The 13,735-nt window shown below is 44.9% G+C and overlaps 1 protein-coding gene across 4 annotated transcripts in view; it reads left to right on the forward strand.

The window, feature by feature from the left end:
- SRGAP3 (SLIT-ROBO Rho GTPase activating protein 3) overlaps positions 1–13,735 on the forward strand; it is a 332,469-nt gene that overhangs the window by 293,598 nt on the left and 25,136 nt on the right. For 3 of the 4 annotated variants that reach the window (XM_045808138.2, XM_087866833.1, XM_045808136.2), the window contains 3 exons: positions 2,550–2,610; positions 4,311–4,388; positions 12,012–12,146. In XM_045808138.2, coding sequence (XP_045664094.1) covers positions 2,550–2,610; positions 4,311–4,388; positions 12,012–12,146 — 274 coding nt within the window. Of the gene's footprint in view, positions 1–1,405; positions 1,437–2,549; positions 2,611–4,310; positions 4,389–12,011; positions 12,147–13,735 lie in introns of all 4 variants that reach the window. The other variant, XM_087866834.1, reaches the window with a different exon arrangement.

A 13,735-nucleotide genomic window follows, 5' to 3' on the forward strand; every position in this document is an offset into this window, starting at 1 on the left:
ATGACATTACTGGGACTCCGCGATGATGAGGGTTTAGTGGAACAAGGCAGCAACCCCAAGTTAAGAATGACGGACACATTGATAGATTTCTAGGATTGTTGGAATTGGCCCTTTTCAAAATCCTTCATTTTTTTTCCCTCTCAGACAGAAGGAAACCCAATTTTTCTTGAAAATTTTGAAGTCCATTTAAATTTAAATGGGGGAGTCTGCACCCTGTTTCTATAAAATGAGAATATTGATTACCTCATGAGTGTGTGATGAGATCAAATCATCTGTGCCATGTTTCTAGAGCACTCCTGGCCCAGAGTGAGCACCCTGGAAATGCTAGCCATCCCTGTGGTCACTAGCTTTTCAAACTTTGCTCATAGAGTCCCACCCGACAGACTATTTGCTCAGTTCTAGGGTTCAGGTAGGTTTAGCCAACGTATAATGCATTGTGGAGATGCTGGGGACTGGACAGATGACAACTGCTAGAGGGCAAGCCTCCTCCACTTTCTCAGGTCAGCCTCTCAAGGAGCCTGGATGGACATAGCTCCCACCCCAGAGCCTGGCCTGCTGCACATATCGAAGAAAGAACACACAGGGCTCCCCTGAAAATGGGTGGCTTCCGTGGCTTTAATGCCAGGAAAGGCCCCAGTTCTACTTGCAAGATCATAAAAGCATTTTGACCCTCTACTGCCCTCCCTCCCCCAGGCCTTTCTCAGCTTTGGGGTTCCCTGAGGTATTCGCAGTGCCAATGTGAGGGTCAGGGAGTAGGAAGGAGAGCAAAGCCAATGGGTACCCAGGAAAAGCTACCCAGGGTGTTTGGTAGGAAAGCATGGGAAGCTGTTTGAATTTGGAATTGGGTGGAATCCTGTCAGGTTGCAGCCAGAGGGCAACTAATAAACACAATCTTGGTAAAATTAGCTTTTTCCTAAGAATGAGGTTTACCGAATGGACTTCCAGGGACAGTGTTACAGTAGATGCCTGAAGGTGTGTGTCCCTCCCCTCCTTCTTGTGGGCAGCTGGGCTAACCTTAAGGTGTCTTAGGTGGGCCCTCGTTGGTGAGTGAACAGCCCCTGTGTTGAGAAGTTAATGTGGGACGAGTAAGGGGCTCGATACACACTGTCTCCGTGTTTGACAAGGACTGATAGAGGCCCCTTTGCCATGTGGTGTCCAAGGCAGGCACCCCGGCAGGCTGGCCAGGGACAGGGTGCAGAACTCTTACAAGGCCCTGAGGCGCAGGGGCGGCCCTCCCCCCCAGCAGGCTGGTCGGCAGTCTCCCGAGGACCGAGGACCGTTGCTGGCTGCCATTGCATTTCCGCGTTCACGGACTCTGAAGGATCTGCTTACTCTAACTGATCTTACTCCTGCGTAATCTTTTCTTTTTCTCCTGCTCTGCTGCCTGTTTATTTTTTGTTATCAGAGGAAGAAGAAATGCTCGAACCAGGAACCAGGTATTTACTAGAAAGGTCCGTTAGCCCCATTCAACTGGGTGGAAGCTGTCTTTAGTAGTGACTTCTAGAGCAGGGCCCACCTTGCCTAGTGCCACAGGGTCCATTTTATCCTCCTCTCCCTGACTGTCGCTAAGCAAGGAGAGGATTCACAGGTGGGGTGTGGAGGAGCCATAAAGGCATTGAAATTCGTGGGTTTTTTTCTGTCCCTTTATAAGAACATATTACATGTGCCTTGTTTCCTCACCTGAGGAGGTTTAGCATTAAACTTGACCCTTTAAAGAAAGTTTAAAAAAAGATTGTGTGCTCTTTAAGTGACTCAGAATAACAGAGAGATCAACCGATCATGGAATCCAAGAGAAAACTACCGCTTGCCCAGCTCTTCATGGCTGTGGGCCCATCTAGGAAGATGTAATTGAAAATACATTCACACCCCCTGCCATGCGTTTATTTAGAACTGCATCTTATCCAGCCTTTTTGACTAAGGTTGGCCATTCAGTGGTCAAAGGCTGACATTAGCTGTTTCTAGAACTTTTCCTTATAACACGTTTATTATTAAAGTATCTGCCTGGATTTTTAGGTTGTAATCTTATGAGTAGACCTGGCCTTCTTTTCTCAGAGCTCAGTAGGACCCTTAGGGCCATCCTTGCTTCCCATAGTGTGTTCTTATTTCAAGCATTAGGTACTGCAGTGCTAGGAGGAGGACTTGATCCTGCCTTTGTAACTTGAGCACTGGAAGGCTAGGGTTGAGTGGGGCAAAGTGGAGGGGAAGGCGGAGCACTCTTCAAGAGTGAACTCTTGTCCTCTCCATGCAGTGGGTTCCCTCCCCTTCCCAGATGTGCCTGTCAAGCCTTCTGAGCCCTGATTTCTTCCCAGCTAAGTAAGAAGACAGAGCATTTCTTTAAAATTATCATAGCTATGCCTTTTTCTGCACATAACTGAAGATTTTCTATTTTAACTGTTTGTGGAGACTTTAGGATTAGCAGTTCCTTGCTTATTTTCCTACTAATCCAGTGGTACTAATATTCTGGCTTGAGTTGATAATCTGTGTTTGCAATGTCTTTTTCCCTGTGGTGGTTGCCAAGCCCAGTACAACTCACAATTTTTTTTCTTAAGGATTCAGGACAAGCTATACCGCTTGTAGTCGAGAGCTGCATCCGGTACATCAATTTATACGGTAAGCTCAATCTTGGGGCAGTGTTTTCAGCTCTCTCCAGAACAGGTGCTGGGCTGTTCTCATAGGAAATGAGATTTTGATTCATCTTGGAAGATTTCCTGTTACTGCCCTGCTTCCTAGAGAGAAAATGCTTCTTGGCACAGCTGCTATGCTGAGCGCTCTTTTGAGCCTTGTACGTCTGGGGATGAAGGTGGTGGTGAGAAGAGACTCAGAAACTAGGAAAAGCGAGGATCAGGGAGGGCATGGATAAGAGAACCATTTCAGTTCCTTCGTGCCTCCCAACCAACCCCAGAGGTCTGTGTTTTGAGCACTGAGTGTCTCTGGGCAATTGGTCAGTTAACTGGCTCTAGTCAGCTCCAGAAAGGAAATATAGTGTCTAGGATGTGCTAACCATGGTGTCCCCAGCACTTCCCTTGTGCTTCCATTCATTCATTCATTCATTCATTCATTCATTCATTCATTCCTCCAAAAATTTATTTTCAGAGTACATAGCAGGCACTGTTCTGACAATGGGAATACAGGCATGAATAAGACAGGTAAGGTGCTGGCCCTTGGTAGTTTACATTACCAATTAGAAGGGCAAGAAAATAAACAGATAAAGAAATAATATGATTTCAGGTAGTGTAATGCCAAGGAACAAATTAAAAAGGGATAGAGAATGGCGAGAGGGTGGCAGGGCTGTTTTGGCTAAGGTGGTAAGGAGAGATATCTCTGAGGGGTGATATTTGCATAGAAAAAGCCAACTGTGCACAGCAAGCATAAAGATCTAATATGGGAAGAAAGGCAAGTGTGACCAAATGGGAATATGCCAGGAGGGTGGAAGAAAAGACACAGGTGGTAGAGACTCAATATTGGTTAAGGAAAGACATAAACATGCTTTTATTGAGCACATATTATGTACAAACCAAACTTGGACCAAAGCCTGCCTTTCAGAGGTAAACACTTTCCTAAATTATAATGTGGAGAGTTGTTTTATATAGAAGAACTGAACATGAGGGAAAAGATCACAGTCACCCCATGAATTCCCATTCAAGATGAGAGAGGTCCTTTAATTCCTTCAATTCTGTAGGTCACTGTTCAGCCTTATAGGTTCTGATCCTGTGTTGTTTCTCTTAAGTCAGCTATTGGGGTCTCCTCCTTGTTATGGCCTTGTAGAAGCACATTTTAAAAAAAGAGATGATTTTTCTTTAGTAATTTAATGTCTGCAAAGCTCCTTGATCCCAGGCCAGCATGCAGTGTAGACTCGAGCTTTCCTGGGAGGAAGAAGATGTCTGTATAGGTAGGGGGTGGGAATGATCAAGTGAACGATATTGATCGTTCTTGTTCAAAATCTCTGTGGCTGTTACACTGAAATGGCATTTGCAAACCCAGGCCCAGCTCCTTGGTGCCGGTGTCCCTGGCGAACTTGGTAGGCACAGTGTACCTTGGCTACATTGGAAGTTGTTATTCACTGGTTCTGTGTTGATAGCAACCTCTGGTGGCCTTTTCCTTCAAACCCCAAGCAGGATGGCACAGGGTATTTTGGCCAGCTGAAGTTCATTGCAAAGGCTACTTTTGGGCTTCTGCCAGGAGATCTTTATTGGGAATGACTCTCGTAAAAAGTGGTGGGAGAAAGAGACAAGCAATGGGGAGAATCATCAATGTGCCCAGCAGTCTGATGAGCTCAAGACATCATGGCATTTTCTGTTTGTTTCTTTTAGGACTCCAGCAGCAAGGGATCTTCCGAGTGCCAGGATCTCAGGTCGAAGTCAATGACATAAAAAATTCCTTTGAGAGAGGTAAGTGCAGTGTCACCATCTCAAGCTTGTGCCCATAGGAAGCCAGGATGGGTGTTGGTGTGTGTCTTAGAGGCAGCGGTGTGCTGGGGCTGACTTGTATCAACATCTCTTTCCAACTGCATTCAGTGCCTTCCCCTTAGTAGCTCGAAATCAGCCAAGGCAGGAGTATTTACATGACAGAAACAGGCAACCGCCAAGATCTTTTCTTTGTCTTTTTCCATCTAAAGAATTAGCTGTGAAACATTTACCAGTATGCATAGGCAACTGTCTCTAGTGACTGTACAGTAGTTGCTGGGAAAGAGGGCCTAGGAAAGCACTTGACATTATGATGTGAATCTATAAAGGCTGCGGCTTTGTTAGAAAAGTTGGAAGAATATAAATAACACTGAGTAGCTTTTAGAATATCCAGATTCTTTATTTTTTTTAATGCAGTATTTTGGCAAAAAAAAAAAAATTGTCTGAGGACCCCAATCCAAACCCATTTCCGTGTAATATATCCCATCCCAATTTACAAAGCACGTTCTTACCCCTCCTACTATGGAATCTTCCTAATAGTCTTGGAAGGTGTTTGGTCTGTCCTTGTTGGCTGTGTTCTGAGCAGGCCTCTCCCCCGGTTCTAGCCCTGGAATTCTCTCTGCTTGTTACCTGGCTTCCTCTGAAGGGGCTGGCTCCTGAGCAAACTCACCCCTTCACGTTTCCCCCAGTTCCATCGACGATCCAGCTCTAGAGTGGAGGAAGCACTCTGTCGGCCCCAGGCAGTCGGTGCCTCAGCCCCCAACACAGACCTGTGTGGCCCTTGGCACTCTAGCTTTGAACCAGGTTTAGAGAGCAGGATTTGACTGGATGTGGTGCTTGGTGGCCTCCTAATGTCCTGTGGAGCTTCTGTTTTGGAGTCTGCTCCCGGATGTTGGGCACTTAGAACCAGAGAGCCTCAGATTCCCCTGCTGCAAGCTCCTACTCATGCATTTTCGGCCCTCCCAACGAGCATGCGTTCACTGAGCCCTACACTGTGCCAGGTAATGGACTGGGGCCTAGAAATACAACAGGAACAAAAGATAGTCGTGACTAGTAGGGAGCCAGTTTAGCAGACAACGGGGTAAGTACTGGGTGGTATGGGAACCCCTAGCCCAGCTTGGATGGGGTGGGGAGGAATAGTAAAGCCAGAGAAGTCTTCTTGGATGGAGGAGGAAATGCCTAAGCTGAGGCTTAAAGAGTAAGAGCCAAAAAAAGTAGGGAATGGTCATTCCAGACTAAGGAAACAGCATGTGCAAAGGCTAGGAAGCAAGAGGTATCTCCCATCTGCCTCCCTGACGGAATGTCAGTCATCATTCTCTGAGCTTCTCTTGACAGCACTGGACAGCCCAATCCAAAGTTTTGTTTCTTCATTTCCCCCAACTCCTTAGCACCCCTGCTGCCCTGTGTTCATTGTAAATGAACAGAACCATGGTCTGGAATCTTTGCTGGTTCCGTCTTCTTTGGCTCATTGCATTACAGAATTCCTTAAATCTCGTGGGTAAACTGACTGCATAGAGCCTCCGGCCTGGCAACTGCCCCTGCCTCAAATTGCCCTGCTTCCCTATGTTCTGTAAGTAACTTTCTTATACCAGGCAGCCGGGCCCTAGCCCTACCCCAAGAGCACCGCTTTCTTTTCTTCTTGAATGTGATTTTCTAAGGTCAGTGCCTTTTGTCCCTTACTTGGCCGCCTGTTCCCAACAGGCCTTGGATGCCCTCGGGCAGAGCCCTGCTGCGCAGAGATCACCTGACCCAAATCTCAGCTGCAGAAATGTTTTCTGCTTTTTTTTTGCCTCAAGTATGCAAATTGGTTCCCCTCCCTCTCTGCATCATTTCAGAAAGAATCTCATTCTTGAGGCAGCCTTGTCTTTCTGCTCCACCTGAACCTAAGGTGGCAGCCTTGTCTTTCTGCTGCACCTGAACCACGGCTTATTCTAAAAAAAAAAAAAAAAAAAAAATTGTTCCTGGTATGTCTCGTTTAGAAGAATCCATTCCTGGCTTCTCTGGGTTGGCTAGTGCCCAGACTTCCCACTTAGTTTTTCTGCTTTTTGAAGTTCACCAACCAACTGCCCTGGGTTTGACTCCTTATTCAGCTGACCCTCAGGGTCACCTCCCACGTCTCCTGAAACTGGTAGCTTCCCCCTCCCCTGCGCATTTCTCTGCATCCTGGGCAGCCAGGTGACCAAGCCTGGGGAGGCCCAGTATTTCTCTTCTCACCCACTCCTCCATCCCACACACTCTAACTTGTGACTGAATTTTCTCTCTAAACCAGTACATTGTGCATTTTTCCTTTCTTCCTTTTATTTGTTAAAATGTAAGTCCCTCAATCCCCGCAGGATGCCTATCTGTTGCTATTTGTTCAAGGAGATTTGGGTCTTTCTCTTCCTTGGCCCCCTTCCTTTTCTCTTGGGTGAAGTTCTTGCCTACATTCCTTGTATAAGATTGTTGAAAGGAGCACAGATCTGTTTTCTTTAAGGTTTTGAACAATTGCAAAGGAAATTCATTCTTGGCTTATTATTCCTAAACCCGCTTTCTTTTTCTTCTGACACGAGTCAACCAGGTTTTAGTTGAGGTGGTGATGATAATGATGCGGTTTTTTTGCTGTCAGTAAGCCTTAAGCTCATCACGCAAGTTTCAAGCTCTCTCTGCAGTCTGGCAAAACAAAAGAGAAACACCACAAAAGGGCAGGAGATCAGTAGCCCTGCCATGGAGAGAGCCATGCTTTGCTGTTGTCTCTCAGTCCAGTTTTCCTGGGAAAACTCTCTTTTCCCCCACAAACCAATCCTCTGTCCCCTTTGTACGCAACCATGAGAGAGCTGCCAGGGGCTCTCCTTATGTGGAGGGGGAGCTGGAAGGGGAGTCACTGGCCCTCTCACCCTGTGCAGATCAGGATAGGGCTTGGCTCTGAGGCTGAAGTCATGGCATGTAGGGTCTGACACATTCTAGCCTCGCCCTTCAGAGATCTAGATCCTGTCCCAGGGAAAGGCATGTGACCAGGAGACGCTGGGAGGGGTTGTCCTGTTAAGAAGCCGAAGACGGGGTTTGGGAGGACCTGTGACCACAGAGCTAACTGCCCTTGTGTGAGAGGCCGCCTGCAAGCTTCCTGCCATGCACCCAGTCTGGTGGCAGGTTTCCTTAGAGCCTGTGAGCACCCACTGTGTTCACACTCTGCCCTGGGGACAGCCCTGCTGTCAAGTCCTTGGCAAATGTCCAGGTGACCTGGCTAAGAGGGCACTGCAGGCAGGGCTGCTGGGGAACAATTCCACCTCCCTCAGGACAGTAACCAGCCAAGTGTGAACACAGCTTTCTCTCAGACTTGCCTAGAATTTTAGCTGTCATCCTCCTGGAGGAAGCCATCATTCCCACAAACCATCCTGCTCATCCTGAGCTCTGGAATTCCGGTCACCTCTGGAGCCAAAATTGAATTGCCTTGCAGAGAGCCAAAGGCCTGGGCTAGGAGGAGAGAATATGTGGACTATCTGGATGGTTCCTTTTATGGACTGAGTGCCTTCTGGAAGGAAGAGCAAAAGCAAATTGTGTGTGTGTGTGTGTGTGTGTGTGTGTGTGTGTGTGTGTGTGTGTGTACACACATACGTAGGTAGTATATGTGTGTATATATAAAGTCCATATGTTGATCTTGCTTGATGAGGGGAGCTAACATGCACTATGGAGAAGAAAAATCCATGTGCTTTTGAATCATGAGATCCCAAAGGTCATATGTGGTAATAACAGGGAAATAACTAATTATAGTCCAGAGTTTTTTTAACTTTTCTGGTCCTTCAGAGGGGCCTCAAGGGGTGCTAGAGGAACAGAGGGGGAGCTTAGGAGGGAGGTGTGGACCTCTCCTCCCAATTCAACTAAGACAGGTTTGTTTTATGTGTTGAGCGTTCAGAGAAACTTTTTTCTTGACAAAGAAGAAGAAAAGGTTGGGTCTCTACTCTAAAGGAAGGAGGGAAGGAGGGAGGGAGGAAGATAGGCATGCAAGCAGACAGATAGACACTGGTAAAAGGAAGACTATCTCCCAGGCATTACGAGACCTGGGAGCTGCTGCTGTCTGTTTTGACTGTGTGAATGTGGGCAAGTTGTTTCACTTGTGGGGCCTCAGCTTTCTCACGAGAGAGAACGGTGGTGTTGGAACCATGCCTTCCTCAGCGCCATGCACTGCTCTTGTGAGGATTAGGGAGCTCTTGTGTGTGAATGTGCTTCTCACTTGAGAAGTGCTATATCAGTGCAGGCAATGATTTCTTATGTTTTCTCTCTTCCTTCCCCACACGGAATTCTGTTCCCCTGTGGGGATATCTGAGAGGCTGACCTATGGAACATCAGTGTCCAGGCGCCACATACAGTCATTCAGGCTGGGCACTACGCAGGAGTGCTCAGCCAAAGAGGGCAGGTGAGAGCTGAACTCTGGTTCGTGCTCTGTAAGCCGCAAGACCTGGTTCAGGAAGGAAGTGGGGGGGCCCTCTCTCATTTGCAGTAAAGCATGTTGGGGCTAGCAGAGGCCCTGGCAGTGACATGCATTCTTTTCCTACGGAGGTGGAGTAAAGAGATCCGAGTATGAATTTCCAGCTCTGCTCTTCACTGCTTGCCAGTCTTAGAACATTCCGTGGGCTGTTCTGGGAGAAGGAGGAAAAGCCCATTGTGCAGACATCTGTCAGCACCTTCAGAGAGGAGTTGGATTGCTCTGTGTTTCCTTCCACCTCCTCCACTGAAAACTTGGGGGGATCTAGCTGAGCAGTCCGGGATTAAATTGAAAAGTGCTGCTCTCCTGGGATATCACTTTTCTCTGTCCAGTGGGCAAAAAAAAAAAAAATAAAAATAAAAATAAAAATTGACAGCATTCCATGGGCAGGGCTGTGGAAAAGGAGCATTCTCCTGTGTTGCCAATAGGAGTATAGAATGGCTCAGCCCCAGTGGGGAAGAATTTTGCTCTGTCTAATGAAACGTACCCATTGACCCACAATCCCACTTCTGAGATCTGACCAGAGACGCACCTCCACAAACACAAAAACACGTACACAAGGTTATTTGTTGTGGCAATATTTGTAAGAGCTAAAGATTGGAAAGAAGTCACACGTCAATCCATAGGAGATTGGTTGACTAAATCATGGTTGATCCATGAAATGAGTACTTTTGCAGCCATTAAAAAACAAAACAAAACAAAAAAACATGAGGAAGATCTCTATGAACTGATATGGCGGGATTTCTAGTATTATTGTGAAGCAAAGAAACAAGTGTATGTCACAGTATTGTATACTACTTACATTTTGTGTAAAAAATGAAGGGAAATAAAAAATTCTTATATATGTATTTGCTCATTTTGGGAGAAGAAAACACAATAGGGCAAACCAGAAATTGATGAAAATGGTTAAATGCAAGGTGGGGAGAGGAGAAGGAAAGGAGTAGGGCTTGTCTGCATGTAACTTTTTATCTGTTTTTGACTTTTGGACAATGTAAATGCTTTATATTTTTAAAACTACACATTTTTTAAAAGCAAGGATTTCTAAAAAAAAAAAAAAAAAAAGTCAGTCCCTAAAATTGAATAGAAATAGAAACAAGATGTGTATCAAATTGATCATCACACAGAGAGTAACTTTTGAACATGTGCTCTGGCCATACATTATTAATGCTTTATTGAGTTCGATACCATAAAGCTCACCCATTTTTAAATTGTACAATTCAAGGGTTTCTAGTATATTTACAGAGTTGTGCAATCATCACCATAATCTGATTTCAGAAATTTTTCATCATCCCCCAAAGAAATTTTGTGCCCCTTTGTAGTTACTCCCTAGACTCCCTATCCCCCAGCCCCCCACCGTAGACAACCACTAATGTACTTTCTGTCTTCCGACCACATATCTTTGGGATTCTGAGGACTAACCCTTCCCCCCCCCCAAACAAAAACAAAAGCCCTGCAAAGAAATCTTAAATTTTGTGTAGTAGGTTTATTGTTAGTGGTGATATTGCTATTAAAATTTCAAAACCATGATGTGTATTATAGGATAAGGCAGATACAGAAATACATTATTAATGTGATTCCAAACCAAGAATTTTTCAATAAGAAAATTGAAATACAAATATAAATGAAGATAAAGAAAATCTTGAATCTTAAATATGTATTAGAAATAACTGTGTGAACTCATGAGAAAAAAAATATATGTATTCTCCCTCTACCCACTGAAAAGATTTAGAAGCTCTTTATAGTACTCCTGTACCAGTGAGCACACCTGGAACTTAAGATCTTGGTTTCTAAATGCCATGGCCTACAAAAAGCAAACAGAGCTCCTTGGAGAAATGTTTGATTCCAGATCTGGGTCAAGGAAAGTATAAGGTGATCCATGAACATCTTCCGTGCCAGAAAGCAAGGAGGTGCTCGGTGGAGGTCACCTGTCAACACATTTGTCCCTGGCAAAATTGGGGATAATCTGAGCATCCCAAAGAATAGTGATGATAATGGATTATGACACATTAAATTAAAAATTACAAAAACAATCCCACAAAGATGCCAAATAACAACAACAACAACAACAGGAGAAGTAAGGGGGCATGGGGAAACCTCTTCTTTATGGAAGAATGTCAGCTAATAAATGTAGAAGGAATGACAGAATTAGAAAATCATCATTTTGCAGCCCAGGATAATAATTGATTTAGGCTAAATTCATCATTGGAGGTTAAAAGCATTGGGTGAAACATGTTGAGCACAATGACTTGCACATAGGTCACTTGTGTTTTTCAAAAATATTTCATATTTTGCCCTTACTATTCCAAAGGGGAAAGTAGACCTTTACAATGCAGAGATCTGGAGGTTACCTCCTTAATCCATGGATCAGACTTAGCAACACCGGTAGCAAGACAGGCTGACATTATGTGCCTCTGGATCCAATGAGGTGTCCGCCACATCACCCATGTACTATTCCTTCCGAAAATGTTTAACTTATATCTAGTTATGAGGAAACAGTGAGACAAACCCAGAGTCGGAGGCATTCCATAAGGCAAATGGCCTGGACTCCTCAGAAGAGGCAGTATTTTAAAAAACTAACGATAAAAAATGTTGGGGCCTCTTTTACATTCAAAAGACTAAGGAAACATAACAACCAAATGAATTGTGTTGATTAGATCTTAGCCTTTGAAAAAATTCTGTGAAAGACAGGACAATTGGGAATGTTTGAATGTGGGCTGTATATGAGATGGTGTTTTGGAACTATTGTTATTTTTCTTAGGTGTAATGATGTTATGTGGTTATGTAGGAGAATATCCTTATTCTTAGGAGAAATGTGTTGAAGTATTTAGCATTGACATTTTGTGACGTCTACAAAATACTCTCAAATCATTGAGCAATGATAAATATGAGTAGAGAGAAAGCAGATATGGCAAGATGTTAATGAGCGTGAGTGAAGGGTGATGGATGTTCACTATTTTATTTTCACAATATTTCCATAGATTTGAACATTTTTAAAATCAGTTACAGGGAGAACTCTCAACTTGCTCTGTCAAGTGGGCTGCCCCGTCTGTGTCTCCTGTAGTTCAGGCGAGGCCAGGCCATCCCCCTTGCCATCTGCACACTTCCTGGCTCCTCACCAAGCTGAATTATCATCTCCTGTTTCCTCTCAGGCGAAGACCCCCTTGTGGATGATCAAAATGAACGAGATATCAATTCAGTCGCTGGTGTTTTAAAACTGTATTTCCGAGGACTGGAAAACCCACTCTTTCCTAAGGAAAGGTTTCAAGATTTGATATCTACTATTAGTAAGTATTTCCTAGGTGGAATGGTAGAATGATCAATTGTGTGACATGCCTTTATTGAAGTTGTACTATGGGCTTATTGCTGTGCTAGGCACATGGGAGGGATAGTACAAAAGAAGCAGTATGGCCTTTGTTCTAGTAGAACTTAAAACCTAGTTGTAGAGATAACAAGATGGTTTATAATGGAAACTGGCATGGTACAACCCTGGGTATGGAAGGAGCTCAGAAGAGGCAGAGGGAAACTTGGTTTTGCAGATCGCAGCTGAGAGAGAGCGATGTGAGCTGAGCCTTCCAGGAGGAGTGGGCACAGAGTATCCTGGGAAGGGTCTGGGGACACACAAAATGGGACCAGTAGGAGGGTGTTCCAGCCAGTGAATGGTGCAAGAGGCTGGAAGGGTAAAATAGAGAAAGAGGAGAAAGACCTGGCAAGGATTTTGGAGCTTTTCCCCTTGGGTAATAGGGAGCCATTGAGGGTTTGGGAGTCAGGTCAGCAACATACAAGTAAAATGGTGAGGGTTTGGGAGTCAGGTCAGCAACAGACAAGTAAAATGGTGAAAATAAGTTGACTGTGGGCTTCTTCTGATGTCATGAGCCATCAGAGTTCTCCTTGACAGGTATTTTTGTGGATGAAGGCAGGAGCCCCAGTCTAGGGGGCTGAAGTAAAGGCACCTTGACTGTAAGATGCCCAAATCCAAGGCAACATTTTGGAAATTTTTAAAAATAAACTTTTAATATTACAGTATGAGAATCTTAATATTTTAGAATAAACTCTGATTTATAGAAAATTGCCCCACGCCCAGTATCATTAGGGATGCTTCTCACAATGCTCTGAGAGGGATTTGCAGCCAGGAAAGTACTCCAGTGGGTGGGAGACTTTACGCCTCTTGCCTGCCTTGAATGAAAGACACTTCCTCTGCCCTGCTCTCCTCCACACTACTTCCTGCTCATCTTTCCCCATCCACTTCAGCTCCACATCACCCTTAGAAATTCCAGGTCACAAAGGCCCAACCCTATCTGAGCTCCATGTCACGTGCTCAGCTAGTGCTTCCAGAAGCCCCATTAGTCTAGTTTCTGAGCAGAGCCCTGAGTGGACAAGGTTGTTGACGCCTGGTACGAGCTCATCACATTGCATACCTTGGATCACACTGGGGGGGGGGGGGGGATCCCTTCTCAGTTCTCTCCCAAATCCTGTGATTATACCAAGGAGAAAATTTCAGAGGTCAGTCTCCTTTCTAAAGAGAGAGATGGAGCCTCAGTCTCAGAAACTTTTCTATAGAACAAGCTTACCTATAATTTAGTAACATTGTTTTGCTTTCTTTATATCTATTTTTATGTTACCTCCTAATTATAGCAAGTGATCCTGGTTTCTCATTTATAGAGTGAGGTAAAATTTCCTCTTTAAATAAATGTATTTACGAAAACGATGTATTGAAGTGGAGGGGTACTAGGATGACTGAAGCTGACGACAGGGAGTGGCCTGTGTAAAGGGCACTGGAACCACTAAAGGTCCGAGAACATTTAGCTCTGTGGGGAGGCTTGGGCGAGGTGCCTCTACCAGACTTCGAGGGTAGGCTAGAGTCTGCTGGGCAGAG

This window comes from Ursus americanus, chromosome 14, assembly GCF_024610735.1.
Source record: "Ursus americanus isolate L20-20 chromosome 14, mUrsAme1.1.p, whole genome shotgun sequence".
Lineage (NCBI taxonomy): Eukaryota > Metazoa > Chordata > Mammalia > Carnivora > Ursidae > Ursus > Ursus americanus.